The sequence below is a fragment of the Miscanthus floridulus genome, chromosome 18, assembly GCF_019320115.1.
Source record: "Miscanthus floridulus cultivar M001 chromosome 18, ASM1932011v1, whole genome shotgun sequence".
Taxonomy (NCBI): Eukaryota; Viridiplantae; Streptophyta; class Magnoliopsida; order Poales; family Poaceae; genus Miscanthus; species Miscanthus floridulus.
Genome location: NC_089597.1, coordinates 13731814 through 13751202, shown reverse-complemented (window position 1 = coordinate 13751202; position 19389 = coordinate 13731814). Strand labels below are relative to the sequence as shown.

Sequence of the window (19389 nt, the reverse complement as noted above, 5' to 3'; positions counted from 1 at the left end):
GTTCTCCGTGCACGGCTCAGCTCGCTCCATCGGATGGGCACTCTACGTTTCACTACTCAAGGTCTAGGCAACGTGAACTTGCAAGACGACACGTACGTACGGAAAAAGGAGGCAACGTTGGGTGCCGCCCAGGCGCCCAGTTGGTGGTGGTGATCGACACCACATGATGCGATGGGATGCAACCCGACGAGACGTATAGACGTTGTGCATCTATTATGACAAACCGCGCGCACGAGAGAAATTCGCATTTCTACAGCACGAGAAGACTACATGTATACGCTGAGGTTTTTTTTCTTTAAATTTCCCCTGCACAAGGCAGGCGAAATGAGGTTTATTAAACATTCTAGAAAAAGGGACAAGGATCATCCGAAATGCATGCTTTCCATTTGTCGAGGGTAGCTATAGCTACAAGTAATCACCGCCAAATATGTAGCCCGGATAGTTTATGATCTAGCGTTTCGTTTCGTTCACGTAATGTAATGTGACTTTGATTAGGTATAACTTATTCGATGTTTGTTTCTGTCCTCTTTTAATCGAGCCTTACCGCTAAAGCATACTCCCTCGGTCCCAAAATAAACAACTTTTTAATGTTTAAAATTTATACTGAATAAATAAACCGTGTTTCATGATTCTACATGAACATGGAACATGGTCTCATAATGCAGAAGTTAATCACAGGTACATGCAAACGATAGTTGCCGAATCCAAGAGATATTCTTTGGAAAAGGAAAAGAGACGATGGTATACGTGTATTTTGTCAATGTCCTTAATCTGTCCGAAAATTTCTACAAACTTGTTTATTATACGGGACTCAGCTAGGGAGTAGCGCTCTACTATTCAAAATTGATTAACTCCAATCCCAGTGTAATCAAATACCACTTTATCGTCTTCTCCTGTAATACTGTTCACTTTGCGTTTTCTTTGCCATTTCAGGTACCAACCAACTTATTTATTTTCGAAGTTGGACGCACAAAAAGATATTATTAAGACCTATTTGGATCACCTGGACAAGTTGCTGGTCCAACTAAAGTTTAGACGACTTCAATTTATTCCCATGATGTTTAGACATATTTGCTACAAAGAGAGACTAACAACTAATTGGGCTGGACGTTTAGTTATCCTTAGCTTTTAGCAGTTTTTTTCCTAAACGCTAAACGGTAAACAGTCGGTCACCTACCGTTTAGCCATTATTCGGACAAAACGTCATATTAAACGGGCTAAACGGCCAATTAAACAGGGTAAACGGGTGATTAAACGGAAACGGCGCACCACCGTGTAGCGTTTACACGGTGTTTAAACGGGTTAAATGACCGTTTAGGCGAACAATGGCTTTTAGTCAGTAAGAAGCATGAAGGATCAATAAGGCAATCACATGACAATTGTTTGAAAACCATACCATTGATATGCTACGATCGATTGGAGTCACAACTCTTTTATCTCAGAAAGGCTTCTTTCTCACCAACATAGGCTGGCTTCACGGTTTCACCCGTTATTCTTTGATGGCTGATTTTCCTTCTTGCTTCCCTCATTCTTCTTTCTTCCCCTCACTCCCCTCCTCTCTATGGACGAATAAGGCTGTCTTCAACAGGAGACCCATTGCGGAACCAAAACCCAAAATGGGTCTCCAACACAATACATATAGCCTCCAATAGAGTACTTATATGGAAGACCCATTTTATATGTCAGGAGAGGCATAACCCAAATCTGAGTATCCTCTCTCCTGGAGACCCATTTGCAGAAAGGGTTATCTTTTGTGTTTTGTTGTTAGAGAAAGCAAAAATAGGTATCGAACCCTTTGCCTGTAGCGCTACCAAAAGTACAAATGAGTCTTGTATTTTGGGTCGCGGTTGTTGGAGATAGTCTAAGGGGGCATGTGCCCTCTCCCCACCCAACACACATCCTACACACATGTTGTATCCATCCTATTGGATCTGTCCAGATCATAGTCCTTGGTGTGTATTTTCAGATAACATATATAAAATTCTCCTTTTATATGCACTTGCATATAGCATAAAGGACATTGTCCCTTACTCCATTTGGTTCTTCTTTTATCTTTATATCGCTATGATTAGTGAAATAAATTTTCAAGGCAATAATAGTGCATAGCAGTCGATTTGCATCTCGTGACACTAGTTGAGCATGGCGGCCGTTGATGTTCTTGTTAATGTAGAGAGGGGATTTTGGCACCTTCAACTCATGCCTGCATGAGAACATCATGGTCGCATGGCCGTATCTATGAGTAGCCATGCTTGGGCATGGCCTCGTGTGGTCCGAAGAAAAGAACAGGGTTGCAAAGTGGCGTGTATGTTCGAGGCGCGGCGCACACATCACATATATAGGTTGATTTAGTTCAACTTCTAGAAAAGTATTTATACTACTAATAAGCAAAATGACAACTAAACAATTAGAATCTAAAACTATTTCTTTCAAAAACTACTGCTTTCGCGTAGTACATTTTTCGTAGTATCTTCGAGCGTTGCTTTCTTCTTTCGGCTTTCTGCTTTTCCAAATAGGTAGAAATAGGGAGATGTTACTTAGTCGTTTCAAGGAAGACAAAGAAGGGATATGTTTCATAATTATTTCAACAACAATTTTTTTACTAGTTATTAGCTTGTGAGGAATGATGTGATGATACATCAACCTGTTTAATTTCACAAACAATCAAAAAAGTAAAGAGTGAGAAGACGACGGATTAATGTGTTACTCGAACCAAAAATCCTGTTATTGGGCTGCCTATCACAGCACACGTGGAATGGAATTGGTCCTACTGCAAACTCAGTTGGCGTGCCTTGTCTGGACGGGCCGAAAGTTTATCTCGGCCTACCAAAACGAGGCCTCACCGTCTTGCTGGGCCGAGCATGTCTTGGTGGCATGTCCACGTGGGTTCCTGGCGCACGTGTGACGTATTTTGGACTGTTGGTGCACGTGATAAATAAATCCAAGACCCAAATGGTATCATTTTTAGTTCGAGAAAAACTACGGAGGTCTTGTAGATACGCACACGTAAGTATTCGCATTTCATTTCACGCCCAGCTCTCGTCTTACAAAAGAATCACGGTCAGCGGACAGGCCAAATTGCATGGTAATTGGTAAGGATGCATGAGGAAATGTTATACTGTCAGTGTGCTAAACTCTCTGTTTGGTTCCTCCCCTCCGATCAGCACATCCGATCTGAGCCGAGTTCCAATTACTTTTAGAACACAGTTCGAACGTTGTTCCTGTTTCTCGTTCAAAAACAAAGTGCTCGGGACCGGGAATGAGTTCATGTTCCAGCTAAGGTACGTACACTGCGTTTCTTGAGGTTTTCTGCAGTCCGCGGAATCGAGCCGGGAAAACGACCGGTGATATACGGTGTGCACACTCACCGTCACTTTAAAGCGGTCATGCACATGCACATGCACTGTTAGATGATGCTTTACCTTCTTTCCGAGCCATCCATCGCCTTGCTTTGCCTTTCTTTGGAGGGTCGTTGGATACGTGATATCTTCCCCCTCCCAATCCGCGCCTCGTATTCGATGGTATGGGCAGCAGCAGGGCCAGCTGCTAGCTCTAGCTGGGAAAAGAATGGACGAGGCCGTTGGAGCAAGACAGCTGACAGCCAAATTTGGGATCGTTCTCGAGCACCATCGCTGACATTTTGTGTTGGGCCGACTTGGGTTGCAAATTAAAGGCTGTCGTCAAGTCGGCAATGCAGTGGCGGTGGTGCTCAGGTGCTGTCTGTCGATGAACTGCTAAATCAACTGAAAGCCCTGTTCGTTTCGCTGGAAAGTACTGTTATCTGATTTGTTACGAGAGAAAAAACACTATAAAGCCAGGCTGATAAGTTCAGGGGCGTTGTGGCGTGCTTGGTTCAGAGGCATCGTAATAACTGAATTTCTGTACTGCAGATTGTTACTACTCTGCAAAGTCTATACCCAAAGGAGAGATTGGCCCTGATCTCCTCCCCACGCATGACTATTCCCTTCCCTGTAATATTGATCTCATCTCACAAATGGTGGAGTACCATGAATGAATGAAATGACAGTACTGCAATGAACAAGTCGTCCACTTTTTCGCTTCTTTTCTTTCTTTCTTTCTTTCTTCAGCCAGCAAAATCTCAACACAATCATTGCCTCATTGGTCCGTTTCTTTGCAGAGGTTGTCGAATAACCGGCGGAAGGAAAGAACATATACTAAACGCAAACATTGTCAATTTGCTGTGGTCCCAACCATATGAATTCTGAAACCAGAATCTATCCCACATCTGTTGCTTTCATTCCTCGAAACGGCCACACAAGACACGAGAGACAAGACCCGACGTTCTTGCAAGCAAAGCAGCAGCGAGTGTACGGCCGCGATCGCCACCCCTGACCCCACCGGCCTACCAACGGCGGACACGACGCCTCCGCAAAGCAAGTGAAAACACAGCAGGGGTTGCTAAAGCTGCCATTTCGGCGAGCACATGCACGCTTTATATGGCTGCCGTTCCCAAAGATGCCAAGCCCCCTCCTCTTGCTGCTCCAGTGCTCCCGATCCTCTCCACTCCGGCTCGATCGCGGCGCTGCAATGGCGCTCCGGCTCATGCTCGCCGCCGCCGCATTCGCCGTCCTCGCACCAGCGGCGAGTAGCGGCCCCACCCCGACGCCGGCGCTGGGGGTCAACTACGGGCAGGTCGCGGACAACCTGCCGCCGCCGCAGGCGGCCCTGCTCCTCCTCCGCGCGCTGAACGCCACGCGGGTGAAACTCTACGACGCGGACGCGCGCGTGCTCCGCGCGTTCGCGGGCTCCAGGGTCGACTTCACCGTGGGCGTGCCCGACCGCCTGGTCCCGCGCATGGCCACCGACCCGTCCGCGGCCGCCGCGTGGGTGCGGGGCAACCTCCTGCCCCACATTCCCGCCACGTCCATCACCGCCGTCACGGTCGGCAACGAGGTGCTGTCGGGCACGGACGCCGCCATGCTCCGGTCGCTGCTCCCGGCCATGGAGTCGCTCCACGCGGCGCTGGCGGCGTGCAACCTCACCTCCCGCGTGTCCGTCACCACGGCGCACTCCCTCGCCGTGCTGTCCTCCTCGTTCCCTCCGTCCGCCGCGGCGTTCCGGCGCGAGGTGCTCCCCTACATGTCGCCGCTGCTGGGGTTCCTGGCCCGCACCGGCGCGCCGTTCCTCGTGAACGCGTACCCGTACTTCGCGTACAAGGCGGACCCGGACCGGGTGGACCTGGGTTACGCGCTGTTCGAGCCCAACGCCGCCGGCGTGGCCGACGCCGCCACGGGGCTGCGCTACGACAACATGCTCCACGCGATGGTGGACGCCGCGCGCGCCGCCATCTGCAGGGCTAACTACGGCAAGGCGCTGGAGATCCGGGTGTCGGAGACCGGGTGGCCGTCGCTGGGCGACGACGACGAGGCCGGCGCTACGCCGGAGAACGCCGCCAGGTACAACGGCAACCTCATGCGCCTCGTCGCGCAGGGGAAGGGCACGCCGGCGGCCCCGGGAGAGCCGCTGCAGGTCTACGTGTTCGCGCTCTTCAACGAGGACCAGAAGCCCGGCCCGGCGTCCGAGCGACACTACGGGCTGTTCAAGCCCGACGGCACCCCGGCCTACGATGTCGGGGTCAAGGCGCCCACCATCACGGTGCCCAAGGGGACCGGCAGCGGGAGCGGGAATAATGGCACCGGCGGCTTGGTGGTGGCGCAAGGGCCCGGCGGCGCCGACGGCGTCGGGCCGGGCACCGGTTACTACACCGTGTCTGCCGCAGCAGTGAACAAGGTACGTAATCATGCACCACTTTAGAGCCAGGCTAATAATACAGTTGGCTTGCTGGCTGTAAGGTTTCTTGTAGCCTTCTCTCAGCCCACTCATATAGTAGTTAGCTCTTTACAGTTAATACATGGCCCACTTGTCTCTCTCACAGACTTTCTTGGTTCTTGTGCCCACGCCGGCTGTAAGCTTACAGCCAGCTTCTCCTCTCTCTCCTCCCCTCTCTCCTCCACCTCAGCATTTAGTCGGCTTACAGCCTGCTATTATACTTGCTCTTAGCACTGCCTCGCTAATTTGCTAACTTTTATATACTAGTTACTAATACAATCTGCATGGTAGTTGAGTTTGGCAAGTTTGTGAAGTTTGCACTTTGGCAGTTTGGACAGAGTTTGCATAGGAAAATTGGAACGGATGCCATGCTCTAAGATCATGCTCCTTTTTTTATTCCAAAAAATGTTCTTAAAAATGGCAGATTTGGCCATCGAGTGAGTAATCATGCATGGCACTAGCTAGCAAAGCAGGCTGCTGAGTGCACTGTGGCTTATTCTAGCCCTCCTTTACAAGCAATGCTTTTGTCGGCACTACATACAGCTTTGGATTGTTATCTATTGTTCACTGGCAGCTGCCTCTGTGTTCACAATCACAGGTGAAGAGCAGGCGGCGGCGGTGCGTGGAAAGCTTGGCGGTGGCGGCTGCCGTCCTAGCCATGGTGTCCGGACTCTGTTAGTTTCTTGGGAGAGAACAGAGAAGAGAGAGATTACAGAGATTGGAAACTGAACTCAGCTGAGGCATATCATGTGCCGTCGAATTCGATTGATTCATCATTGTTTTGGGGCCTGATTCGTATGTATGCCTTGTAGCTGTGCAGAGGAAGACAGTAGACATGCATGCCTGTATGTAATTGATTCATACACACGCTTCATACTCCTGCTCTGCTCTGGAGTCTGGACCTCTGGTTGCTTCAGCGTTCTTCTCTTTGTTTTCGCGCCGAGTGGGCTTTTGAACGGTTCCTGGGCATCTTTTGGAACGGCCTTCCTAGGCCCATCATCCCGTGAAGGCCCGCAGGCCCCTACCAAGTTAATTTATAAAGATTTTCTTATTTACAAAAAAAATAAAATTGATTGATTTATAAAGTTTTTTATGACATCATAATATAATATAATATATAACTTGTTGAACAAGATCACTTTTTCGTACAATACAAAAAAATGAAAATAAATAATCAAAAGTTTAACCAAATGCATATTTTTATAATAAATCTCGCTTCTCTATAGGTACCATTAATCCGATGGAATGTTTGGTAAGACGGGAACAGATCATTCTGAAGGTACCATTAACTTGTGGGATTACGAACCCAACCCTCCCACAAACCTTCAAGTTATCTTAACATTCCCGCATAGAAAATCCATGGCCGGAGTTGTGCCTGCTGGAACTAGCAAGATACGAACCAAGTTCCTAGCTGATAATTACGCCGAGAATTATTTTGGGCAGTGTGGAGCTATTAAAGGCACTTGCTGAGCAGTGGTGAGCCAAGCTGATACGGTCATACCGGTCCGATGAGTGGGCCGGTATAACAAGCTGCAAGGCCGGAACGAGGACTTTTCTTTCTACGATTGGGCCGATCAAGCAGCCTAGTCAAAGAGTCCTCGGCAGATCGGCCTTAATGCACCTAGCTCACAACCCACTGGATCGGAGTATGAGAGGAGCCCATGGACTGCGAATTCCAAGCCCCAAACTCTGTCGCCAACGGAGGAATACAGGGTAGGATTTAGGCGCGCGGGTTCACAGGGGTGAGTGCGTGTTGAGCGTTTGCGTTATGCCGTGTAATTTTTAAAAAAAAAGTCGCCAGCAGTGCGTGGGCTGTTTTCCTTCCTGGACTACTGCAGAATAACAAGAGTTTCGGCCAACTTAAATACAAGTGATTTTATTCATTTCTTTTCCATTTCTTCCTCAGGTAAAATGCGTCGGCAGCCCTTAAACATTTGAGAGAATGTCATCCACGCACCTTAACTTCGAAAATGTTGTTGAAATGCATGCCGTACAAAAACATAAACGAATTTGGAACTTTCATTATATTCAAGCCTAAATTAAAATGTTCTACAAAATACATGTCATTGGTTCAATAAAATTTATTTTTTAAAAACGTTCTTATTTCCTAGGATAATAGTATTTGGGGCAACCAAAATATGTCCTGTTTAAAGAAGGTAGGAATTGTTCTAAGCATAAAGGAAAATTGTCCAAACACGAAAGAGACCTAAGAAAAAAACAAGTTTGCTTACTTTCAAGGAAAATATTCTAAGCAAGGCCAAAAAATGAAATAGGTATATTTTTATAACAATTTGATTGACGGAGTAGAGTCAGACAAATAAACCAAAAAATATCATGAGCTAAGCAAAATCTAAACAAAGTTGGAACTTTCACAATATTAGTATAAAGAGCATGTCAACTACAATATTGAATAATATATGTGACATAGGATCTCCTTTTGCATGAGAACTTTTTGTTTGGAAGTAGTGTCCAATTTCGTAGTTAATCTTGATGCCTATACCACAAACCTTGACACATATTTTGATCTTACGACACCAATGTTAGCTTAGCCCCTACATATGAAGTGTTTGAAGAAGAAAAGACCATTTGACCTTTTCATAGGCCTTTTTAAAGTTAATATTTAGTATCACCCCATTTAGTTGTTTGTTGTGTAACTCATGGATGGTTTTGAGTAATATCACAACCTCTTCCATAATTTTTCAACCTAGCATAAAAATTGTTTGCGACAGTCTTACCACCTTGCTATAGCCACTCCCATGAGTTCACTAGTAGACTTTGGTGAAAATCTTAAATCCTCATATTGAGCAGAGAGACGAGTTTCTATTATTGTATATTATTTGTCTCCTTTATTTTTGGGAGAAGGGTAATTATTACTCCAAAATTGAAGCAATGCAAGCAACAAGATGTGATGCTCATAGAAACTAGCGAAAGTTAAACAAACCTTTTACAATGGTCACATAAAACTTGATAAAACTCTGCTGGTAATCCATCATGTCTTGGTGATTTTTCTCTATTTTCCTCTTGTGTAACTTGAGTAATTTCTTGGTTTTATATTTTTTAGGGAACCTTGGTTTTGGTTTTTCACCATACCAAATTATTATTATTTTTCTCTGTTAGTCCTAAAAGCCCCTTGTAATATGTTATGATAGATGCTTTTAATTCAGCATCACCCATGCACTATTAGCCCATCTTCTTGTTCTAATTTAAAGACATGTTGTTTCCTATGTTTTCTATATTTCCCATTGGCTACCATATCGAAATATTGATTGTTTATCATCACCTCTCATAATATCTTTTCTTTTAGCTGTCTCATGCTATTTCAATTCCTTTTCCCTCGTCAAATGAACCAAATGAGCATGAAATGTTTGCTACGTCTCAGGCATATTTGATCCAATGAGCATGAAATTTTTGCTACATCTCAGGCATTTAATGATTAGCCCACCATAAAAATTCCACCATAATTAGACCACAGAAACTACAACTATGAATTAATTATAGAAAAGCATAGATCTAAAGCTACAACAAAAACTTTATACTGAAGCATACCATATCATATATTTATTGTGTAGATCTAATCATGTGGAGTCTAACAAAAATTTCATGTTCATTGGATCATGTATGACTGAGTTATATACTTAATTTCATTTAAAAACTATTTAACAAAAATAAACCTACATAAATCTACAACTCAATCATACATGATCCAATGAACATGAATTTTTTACTACAACTCAAGCATGCAATGATTGTCCAACATTAAAATTTCACCATAATTGGACCAGAGAAACGACAACTATGAATTAATTACATAAAAACATAGATCTAAAGTTACAGCAAAAACTATACTAAAGCATACCATATCATTTATTCACCGTGTAGATCTATTCATGTGGAGTCTAACAGAATTAGATTTTCTATTCTATGATTTTTCTATGATTTTCTGTGATTTAAAAAAAAAAAGAAAAACCACCAATTAAAAATCCATGGAGATCAAGTGACCGGTTTTGGTTGACGAGGGAGGAACTATTTTTGGTTTTAGAGTTGAGGGAGGAAAAACTGACTTTTGCAATGGTTAAGGAAGACAAAATGGGCTTTTTCCTATTAGTTTTAGGGCCGTTTCGCACAGGGGCCTGGGCCTCCAATTCGTAGGTACGGTCCTTTGAGGTAGCGCTTGATGCTGAACTGAACTTGTACAGCGTGGGTTGTTGGTAGACTATCGGCACAAGAGGTTGTATGATCTGCGGCATCTTCGTCTGGCCTCGCGCGAAAACTTGCTGCTCCTCACAGATCGACACGACTAGCTAGGTAGCTACTCTAGGGCATATATAGGGGCATAGCTCGTGTGGCTTTTCCTTCTTCTCCCCCCTCCCAATGCAAGTTGATCCCAAGCTTGTTCCAGAGGCGGGCAGAGATAGGATCGCATGCCAATGCAAGAGGAAGCAGGTCGTCGTCTGGATTCTGATCACGAGACACGGCCGGTAGACGGGAGAAAAGGACACGGCAGCCGCCGGCGATCGTCGACAAGCCCCGTCGTGGTTTCGTTATCTTTAATTTTCCGGGTCTCGTGCGTCGTTTTGCTCTCGCTCCACCGTCACGCCTGCCGACCGGACTGAGCTGAAGCGGACCTCCCAGCCCCGTCCATCCCATCGTCGACGGGCCGGCTTCCCTTTCGCGCATCATGGCGTCCCCAAAAGGATCCCCGCCCGGCCCACTTGCCTTGCATATCCGATCCGATCCGTTCTCCGTGCGCCTCTCATATCATGGCCGGACTTCAGTTAGGTTGGTGCAGGGATCGACGACAAGACCGGCCACCATCGTTGGCGTTACCTACACCTACGTACTCCATCCATCCCCTGCACATGCAGCATCCTGCTACGAACAAACCCATGCATGCAACTATGTTAGTTGTTTGCAAGGGATGTGCTTCATGCATCACTATACGTTAAAACTACACAAAGGAGACACCTTAATTAATTAGTGACACGAGATTGAAACGAGTCTCTAATCTTACATTAGAGACTCTATATATTGCATTTGCATATCGTCTCAGGATTGATTAATGAAGGTACGTCTCCCTGCACTGTGGGATCGGATGAGCTGGTGAATGCCTGAATGAGAACGACGACAAAGCGCATGCGTTGAGCCGTCAAAATCCAAGCCCAATGGAATAAATCGCCCTTTGCTTTGACTTGAGATAGATGCATGGGCCGGGATGATGAAATCGGTAGTGTGGCATACAGTGTAGACATATAGTAGCCCAACCCAGGATTAGGTGGACAAGATGGCCTATTACAATAATAGGTGGTAGGAGGAGAAGATGTGGGTACACTAGATATACAGCTTAGTCAGTAGTACAATGTGATTGCTCCATGTAATGATGGAGTTTTTCCTAGTGTGAAGAAAACAGACCTAGCGCGCTAGCTCAACCGATGGATGTAGTAGGAGATCAACATCAGAGTGGCCTGGTGCTTGTTTAACATGCATTTTTCAGTGTCCTTGACTGCAGCAGCTAGCAGGATCGGAGAAAATAGATGAAGAAGAAGCAAGCAAATCGTCGTCCTTTCACCAATAATCATTAGGCTTCTGGCCAGTGGCCAGAGTGTACGTGTGTAATCGTCAAGAACACACTTGGTGCCAGGCCGGCGAACTTAACCACCGTCGATATCAGCAGCTAGGCTCTCTCCCTCTTTTGATTCCGCCAGCAACAATAATGCGAGGTACTTTCGTTTTTCACGTGAGATGGGTCAGTTTGCAACATAGTTCCTTGTCACTTTTGGTAGGGGAACAACGACAGGAACCGATCCATCGGTCGCCGCCGGGCCTGCTGGTCGCTTTCGAATCTACGTTCATATATGCAACAAGCAACATGTTATTTATATTTATATATGTACACTACTGTATATATATTTCGGCAGGTTAACTACGAGGTTGTCTTAATTTCCTAGGCACCTTGTGATTTGGTCTTACAATATATACTGTAAACATGGTCCAGGGAGGTTATTATTTGCAGATTCTGATGATGGAGTCATTATGTGTCGTTGTGGTTACCAAACTGACAACTTATTGGTTTCCTCATCAGTTTCAGGCTTTCAGCACACAGCTTAAATCAGCCCACCTATCTCAACCTATTCGAGAAAAAAAAAACAATTGCATCGCAAGCACATAAAATCAGCACAGGAGACACAAGATTCTTTTTTTTATGTGGAAACTAAATCCTACAAACACTACTACTCCCACATAAAGACCATCACAGAAGGATCTTAGCGTGAAAAAAAAAAGGATCTTAGCGTGCTCCACAAAATTTGGAAAAGGAAGTAAGGTGTGGTCATACACTCAATTACCCTAGCAGGTTAAAGTACTCTCCAACTTGAATTTGGGTGCCTAATTTTCTTCTTTATTTATTAGTTCTTCCTAGATTGGTCACCTTTTTTTTTAGAAAACTAGGAAAATAAAATTACAAATTTCCGTCTGTGACTTGAATCGCATGTGTGTGATGGTCCTCATCAAGATAATAACACTAGCTAGAGGCACATATTCATGAACATTATTTCTCAGCCTTGGACAACAAACAAGATTCCGAGCTGCTAGGGTTCGAATATGGGAGGATCTCGCCAAGATGCATGGTACAACAACTGATTGGAGGCACCAAGGGTGTAGATCTCCACCTAGCTTCCCAATCTTTGGAACCAAATCCTCTTGCTTGCAAGATCTCCTGTCTAGTCTTTTTTTTCCATCTATTTCTCCTCACTCTTGGAAACTCTTGTCTTGACAGAAGGCTGAATTGTTGTCTTCCATATATAGGGCTCTTCAGTCTTCTCCTTCTCTTGTAAGCCAACACAAGAAGTGACAAATGTTACAACGGTTGGTCCACAGCTTTAGGCTACATTCTCTTCATGCGGGCCTATATACTAATGTGTGCACATCAGTTCGTCCTCTTCATGTGTAACACGAAACTAGCTACCACTACGCTAGATTCGGACATCACTACCGGCATCATCACTGCCGGATTTGTGAGAACCGGCAGTGATGTACCTTCACTGTCGGTTATGAGCTTGAAAATGAGAAAATGATTGGGGCTGGGCTAAAACCGGCAGTGAAGCACCACATCACTGCCGGTTCGTGGCTTGAACCGGCAGTGTTTTTGCGGCCACTTATCACTGCCGGTTCAAGCCACAAACCGGCAGAGATTTGGCTCTATCACCGTCGGTTCTAGCCAAGAACTGATGGTGATAAGCCTACAGCATAAAAAGGCTGCAGCCATCCTCTTCTTCCTCCTCTCTTCCATCCCGAGAACAGAGGCGCGCGTTTGGGCCCTTTCCTCCATTGTTGCGGCTGCTCTTCACCATGAAGCTAGCGCTTAGATTTTGAAGAATGGCTTGATCTTTTTGCTTTAAGGTTAGTAACAAACATCCACTCCTTTGATTTTGTTGCTTAATTAGCTTCGTTTTGATGGCTACATTGCTTGATTCTCATTCTAGTTCTTTCTCCATTCTAGAGAGCACTTTTCCAATTGGATATTTGTGCAAGGCTCAAATTATGGTGAATCCATCATCCAAATGGTTGGTGTCTATAAACACATTTAAATTCCTAGCTAATTACTCCATGGTGGTCAAGATCATCATTGTTAGTATGTGATGCTATAATTAGTTCTTAGAAGTAGAGTAGAATAGTTGTTCTTCAATATTGTGCAATAATTATTTTTTACTACTATTTTCAATTTACAGGGCCGGGGCTACCAATTTCAATTTTTCAATAATTAATGTACAATAATGTTTTCTAAAAATGGTACTTTCGAGCTACAATTGTTGTTCATAAAGCTCGATTTCTTATTAATTCTTTGTAATTACTGTCTCAGTATTTTTTTTGTGCAGAGATGGATCGAGAGTGGATGCATCTGTCCCAAACGGACAAGCGGTACATGCATGGTGTCAGCCAGTTTATCACCGATGCCAAAGTCCATGCTGAGAATGGAAACCCTGTCTTCTGCCCATGCAAAGATTGCAAGAATCAAAGAAACTTTCGTCAAATTTAGTCTATACGATCGCACTTGATTACCAAGGGGTTCATGCCAAACTATACGATATGGACTATGTATGGCGAGGTTGGTGTGAACGTTCTGCAGGAAAATGATGATGATGTGGACATGCCTGACGTAGCCATCCACGATGCTGACGAGGAACCTGGTGTCAACACGGAACCTATAGCCACAGTTAATAATGTGTTTAGGAACACGCTAGCTGACGACACCGAGGATAACGATGACATTTCTCAGCTGCTACGTAATATAGAGACCGGATGTCTTAGTGAAAGACAGCTGAGAAAGCTAGAGAAAATAAGACAAGATGACAAAACACCATTGTATAGGGATTGTCCAATGAGCAAACTAGAAGCCAACATCATGCTGTTAGAGTTCAAATCGACAAACGAATTGAGCGATAAAGGCTTCGATCAGTTGTTAGGTATAATAAGGAAAATGCTCCCAGAAAAAAATGAGTTGCTAGAAAAGACATACTTGGCCAAGCTAATGATCTGCCCCATCGGCCTCGAGGTTGAAAAAAATCCACGCGTGTTCCAATGATTGCATATTGTACCGTGGAGAAAAATACAAAGACTTGGACAAGTGCCCCAAGTGTGAAGCTCCATGGTACAAGGAATGGCCGTCAGATGACGGTACTAAGACCAGAGGAGGTCCTGTAAAGGTCGTTTGGTATTTCCCTATAGCTCCCCAGGTGCATTGGCTGTTTGCATGTGCAAAGTCAGCCAAGCTGTTGCGCTGGCATGGCGAAGAGCGTAAGAAAGATACAATGATGAGGCACCCCACCGATAGGCATGACTGGAGGACTATCAATACTATGTTCTATAAGGACATCGGTGGAGAGGTAAGGCACATTTGGTTTGCTTTGAGCACAGATGGGATGAATCCTTTCGACTAGGTTAGAAGCAATCATAGCACCTGGCCAGTGTCGCTCTGTATATACAACCTTCCACCTTGGGTCTGTATGAAGCGGTCGTACATCCAGATGCCACTACTGATCCAAGGGCCAGGACAACCTAGGAATGACATCGATGTGTTTCTGGAACCAGTGATTGATGAACTAGTAGAGTTGTTTGAAAAAGGTGTGCCGGATGTTTGGGACGAGTACAAAAAGGAACATGTCACGATCAAGTGAGTACTTATCGCTACAATCACTGACCTACCAGGTCGAGGTTCGTTGTCCGGAGAGATGGTAAAAGGCTATACTAGATGTGTTGAGTGCTTGGACGACACTGATGCGGTAAATCTGCCAAATAACTCAAAGATAGTTTATATGGGACACCATAGGTTCCTATCTAAGGTTCACCCTTACCGTAGGAATAGAAAATATTTCAACGGTACTATTAAGAAACGCTTAGCTCCAAAATATCGAGACAGGCCTGCGATACTTTGAGAACTCAACAAACTAGAGGTTATCAAAGGGAGACAATGCAGTAGCAGCGCCTAATGGGAGCGTTTGGAAGAAAAAATTGGTTTTCTGGAAACTACCTTACTGGTCACTTCTGAGTGTACGCCACTGTCTTGATCCCATGCACATCACTAAAAATGTGTGCGCTAACACTCTTAACACCTTGATGGACACCGCGGGGACATCGAAGGATTCACTAGCCACACGCCTGGACATGCAACACTTGGGAATCAGGAAGGAGCTGCATCCTATGGAGCTAGAGAATGGCTAGTTCGAACTTCCAGTTGCGTCATGGACATTGAAGAAGGAAGAAAAGCGTGTGCTTATTTCTTTCTTCAATGAACTCAAAGTCCCAACGGGCTACTGTGCGAACCCGAAGAGGCTAGTGAACATGAGAGAACTCAGGTTCAACTATGGCCCTATGAAGGCCCATGACTGTCATGTCATTATGACTCAGTTGCTCCTTGTTGCCCTGCGTGGTATCCTCCCCCCAAAGGTCCACGCCCCAATCATAAAGCTTTGCTCGTTCTTCAACATGATCTCAAAAAAGGTCATTGATGTGTCCACGCTAGAGCTGCTACAGCGGGACATAGCCAAAACTCTCGTTAGGCTTGAGATGCATTTCTCGCCGACTTACTTTGATATCTCATTACACATGCTCATTCATCTTGTTGACTAAATTAGAGCCCTTGGCCCGATGTACCTGCATCAGATGTTCCTTTTCAAAAGATTGATGAAAGTTTTTAGGAGGTATGTTAGGAACAGATTTAGGCCAGAAGGGGGCATGGTTGAAGGATGGTCAACAGAGGAGGCCATTGAGTTCTGCACATATTATCTAGACATCAAAAGGGTCAAAGTTCCAGAATCTCATCATGATGGAAGACTACGTGGCAAAGGAACGATTGGGGTGAAATCTGTTACAGTAGATGACCCTATTTCTTTCAGACAGGCATAGTTCGCTGTTCTCTAGCAAGCCGAGGGTGTGATGCCATACATTGATGAGCACAGGCAATCGTTGCAAACTCTATATCCAAGCATGTCACATGCTTGGCTGGATAAAAAACATAAGGAGGAATTTGTCAACTGGTTACGACGTCGCTTTCTGGGAATAAAGTTGGGTAATCAACTAGATGCCTTAGCCAAGGGACCTTCGAGTACATATCTTAAGTACCTAGGGTATAAGATCAATGGATTCACATTTTACACAAAAAAGCAAGATGGAAAGAGCACATACCAAAATTGTAGTGTTCGTTTTGATGCTCACGACGAAAACGACAACGTGCAGGCGACATACTATGGTTTCATAGAGGAGATATGGGGGCTAGCCTACAGTCCATTGAAGGCAGCTCTTTTTCGCTGCCAATGAGTCCAGCTCGAGGAAATCAACAATGACAGCGAAGGGTTCACTACCATTGATCTCACTAAGACCGTATACAGAGATGACCCCTTCATCCTTGCAAGAGATGTGATGCAAGTCTTCTATGCAAGGGACAACAAGAAGGGAAAAAGTAGTCCTAGGAGGGAAAAGGAAGATTGTCGGTGTCGATGGAGTGACGGACAAAGAAGACTACATGGGCTATCAGGACGGGGCGAACGTACCCCTACCTATCCTTCAAGAGGGTGACGAACCTGCTTACATACGGCTTGATCACAATGAGGCCCTCATTGTTGATGCATGTAAAGATAGTTAGATTATTATTAACGATATAATCATTATGCACATAACCGTGAAGGATGTTTGATCCTGATGAAACTCTCATCTCCTCTCTCCTCCTCGTTAATACTCTACCGACTCAGCAATTATGCCAACGTATCATAACAATTAATGAGAATGAAAGTTATTTAAAACTACCATTGAGACTGACCTTATTACTATTCAAACACTCGATTAGACACCAGATGTAACATTTTAAACTTTACTCTCTGAATTTAAACACCAGCTAAATATAAATATAAATATATATGTCTAGACTTCCGATAGAAGGATATTGGGGCAGCCATTCTCTTCTGAGCTACTACTAGTAGTGAGGTATCCATAGTTCCTCGGCGCCACTGGTCCCAAACTAGTTTGTAGTCCCTGCTCATAATACTCGAAGGAGCCTAGCCCACAGTAGGTATTGAGCAAAGGTGTAGTAGCTCCAACCTTCATTGATCATTGATGTATGTGCTCCTAGAGATATGAATGGGAATGCCTGTGACTTATGTGTTGACTGTTGAGTGATCAATTTACTTGATGCGTGTACTATTCTAGTCTCTAGATTAGGCCGAGATAAAGAGGAACGCTAAGAAGGCCACGAAGAAAGAAGGTGCACAAAGAAAATTCATTTAATAATTTATAAAATTGAGACAAAAATTTTGGGCCACCTGGGACTTCGAACATGGGTCTCGGGGGCTAAGTTGAGGTGTCTTAACCGTTGAGCCAGTAGGAGGAGTTCGAAAGAAAATGAAAAGTTATCATACTTAACACCTAACTGCTACATTTTCAAAAAAAAACTACTACACCACATCACTGCTGGTTTGGGGAATGAACCGGCAGTGATGTACCCTCATCACTGTTGGTTTATAATGAGAACCGGTAGTGATAAGCTATTTCCTAAATTAATTAAATAATTTATAAAATTGAACAAAAAAATTTGGGTAGCCTGGGACTCGAACACGAGTCTCGAGGGCTAGGTTGAGGGGTCTTAACCGTTGAACCAGTCGGAGGAGTCCGAAAGAAAATGAAAAGTTGTCCTACTTAACAACTAACTGCTATATTTTTCAAAAAAAACTGCTACACCAAATCATTGCCGGTTTTGATTTTAAAACCGACAGTGATAGCTTCTATCACTGTCGGTTGCTCAAACCGACATAGAACGCTCCATTCACTGTCGGTTTTTAAACTAAAACCGACAGTGATTTGTAGATGCTCCTCACATGCCAGCAGTGCTCTCACTAACAACAATAGTTGGAATACTGCTCCCACCTACTCCGACAACTTTATTTTAGAAATAAAAATGTACCATGACTGCTAGCCCCTATAAAATGGCCCTCGGCTAGGAGCTAGCATCTCCATGCGTGTTGGTTTTAGCCAGGCCTTATCAGCCTTGATACAATGTTTTCCTCTCACAATAAACCATAGATATTGTTATGCATCGTAGTCCACCAAAATGGTGCACGCAAGAGGTACTAGAAGAATGCTACTGATGATAGAGCAACACCGAAGATTGGAGATGCCATGAGGTTCACAGAGCCATCTGCTGCGGTGCGCATCTAGAAAAAGGCCATGTACAGACAAGGCGGATTCATTGATGCCACCTTGTCATCTCCAATCGGTATAGCTCATAGACCACCTCGGTGCTGCTGTTTGACCCTAGTTGTGGTGCTAGAAGAATGCTATTGAGGTGGTTACATTATAATGTCTTGATACACATTGATTGTAACATTGACCTGTACGCAAATAGATCTTTGTTATCGTATATGGAATTTTAGTGTAAGGTCTTTGTTACTGTATATGTAATTTATTTCTAACATTTTTGTTTTTTATGTATTTCATTACTATCTAAATAAATATATTGTTGTTGTTAAAACTTTCCCACTGTACTATCTAAATAAATATATCCTTTACATATATGCACCTTCACTGTCGGTTCTACTTACAAACCGGCAGTGATATTAACTTTCACTGTCGGTTCTACTTAAAAACCAGTAGTGATGTCCATGCCCTCCTATATAAAACAAACCGCCAGCCACATACATCAATCCTACCCACCCACGAACTCTCACAGTCTCATTTCTCACGTTTCACTCTCACTTATCAAGAAATCAACTCTCTCTCTACGTGATTTGGTCATGGCTCCTGCATTTTTTAATGGTATTGATATGTTGTCTTCTCTAATATTCTATCTATATTCATTTGATCTATATTTATATTCATGTTTCTTTGCATTCTACATTTATATATATTCTTATTCCTTGCATACGATCTATATTTAATTATGTTGCCATATTTTACTTGGAAGAATTTTTTGTGCATATATTTTATGTTCATATATTTTTAGCATTTTATCGATCAGGTGGTATGAACAACAGACCTCCCCCACCACAAGAACCAGATTTCCACTCTGGCGATGAGCCATTCGCTCCTAATGTGGCCATTCCACGGTTCCCTGTTCTAGCT

General features: G+C 44.2%; 1 protein-coding gene across 1 annotated transcript; it reads left to right on the top strand.

The window, feature by feature from the left end:
• Positions 1-4545: 4545 nt before the first annotated feature.
• Positions 4546-6688, top strand: LOC136520884 (glucan endo-1,3-beta-glucosidase 14-like). Its single transcript, XM_066514560.1, has 2 exons — positions 4546-5748; positions 6386-6688. The coding sequence occupies exons 1-2, from the start codon at positions 4546-4548 to the stop codon at positions 6464-6466; spliced, it is 1284 nt and encodes a 427-aa protein (XP_066370657.1). The 3' UTR covers positions 6467-6688.
• Positions 6689-19389: the final 12701 nt, after the last annotated feature.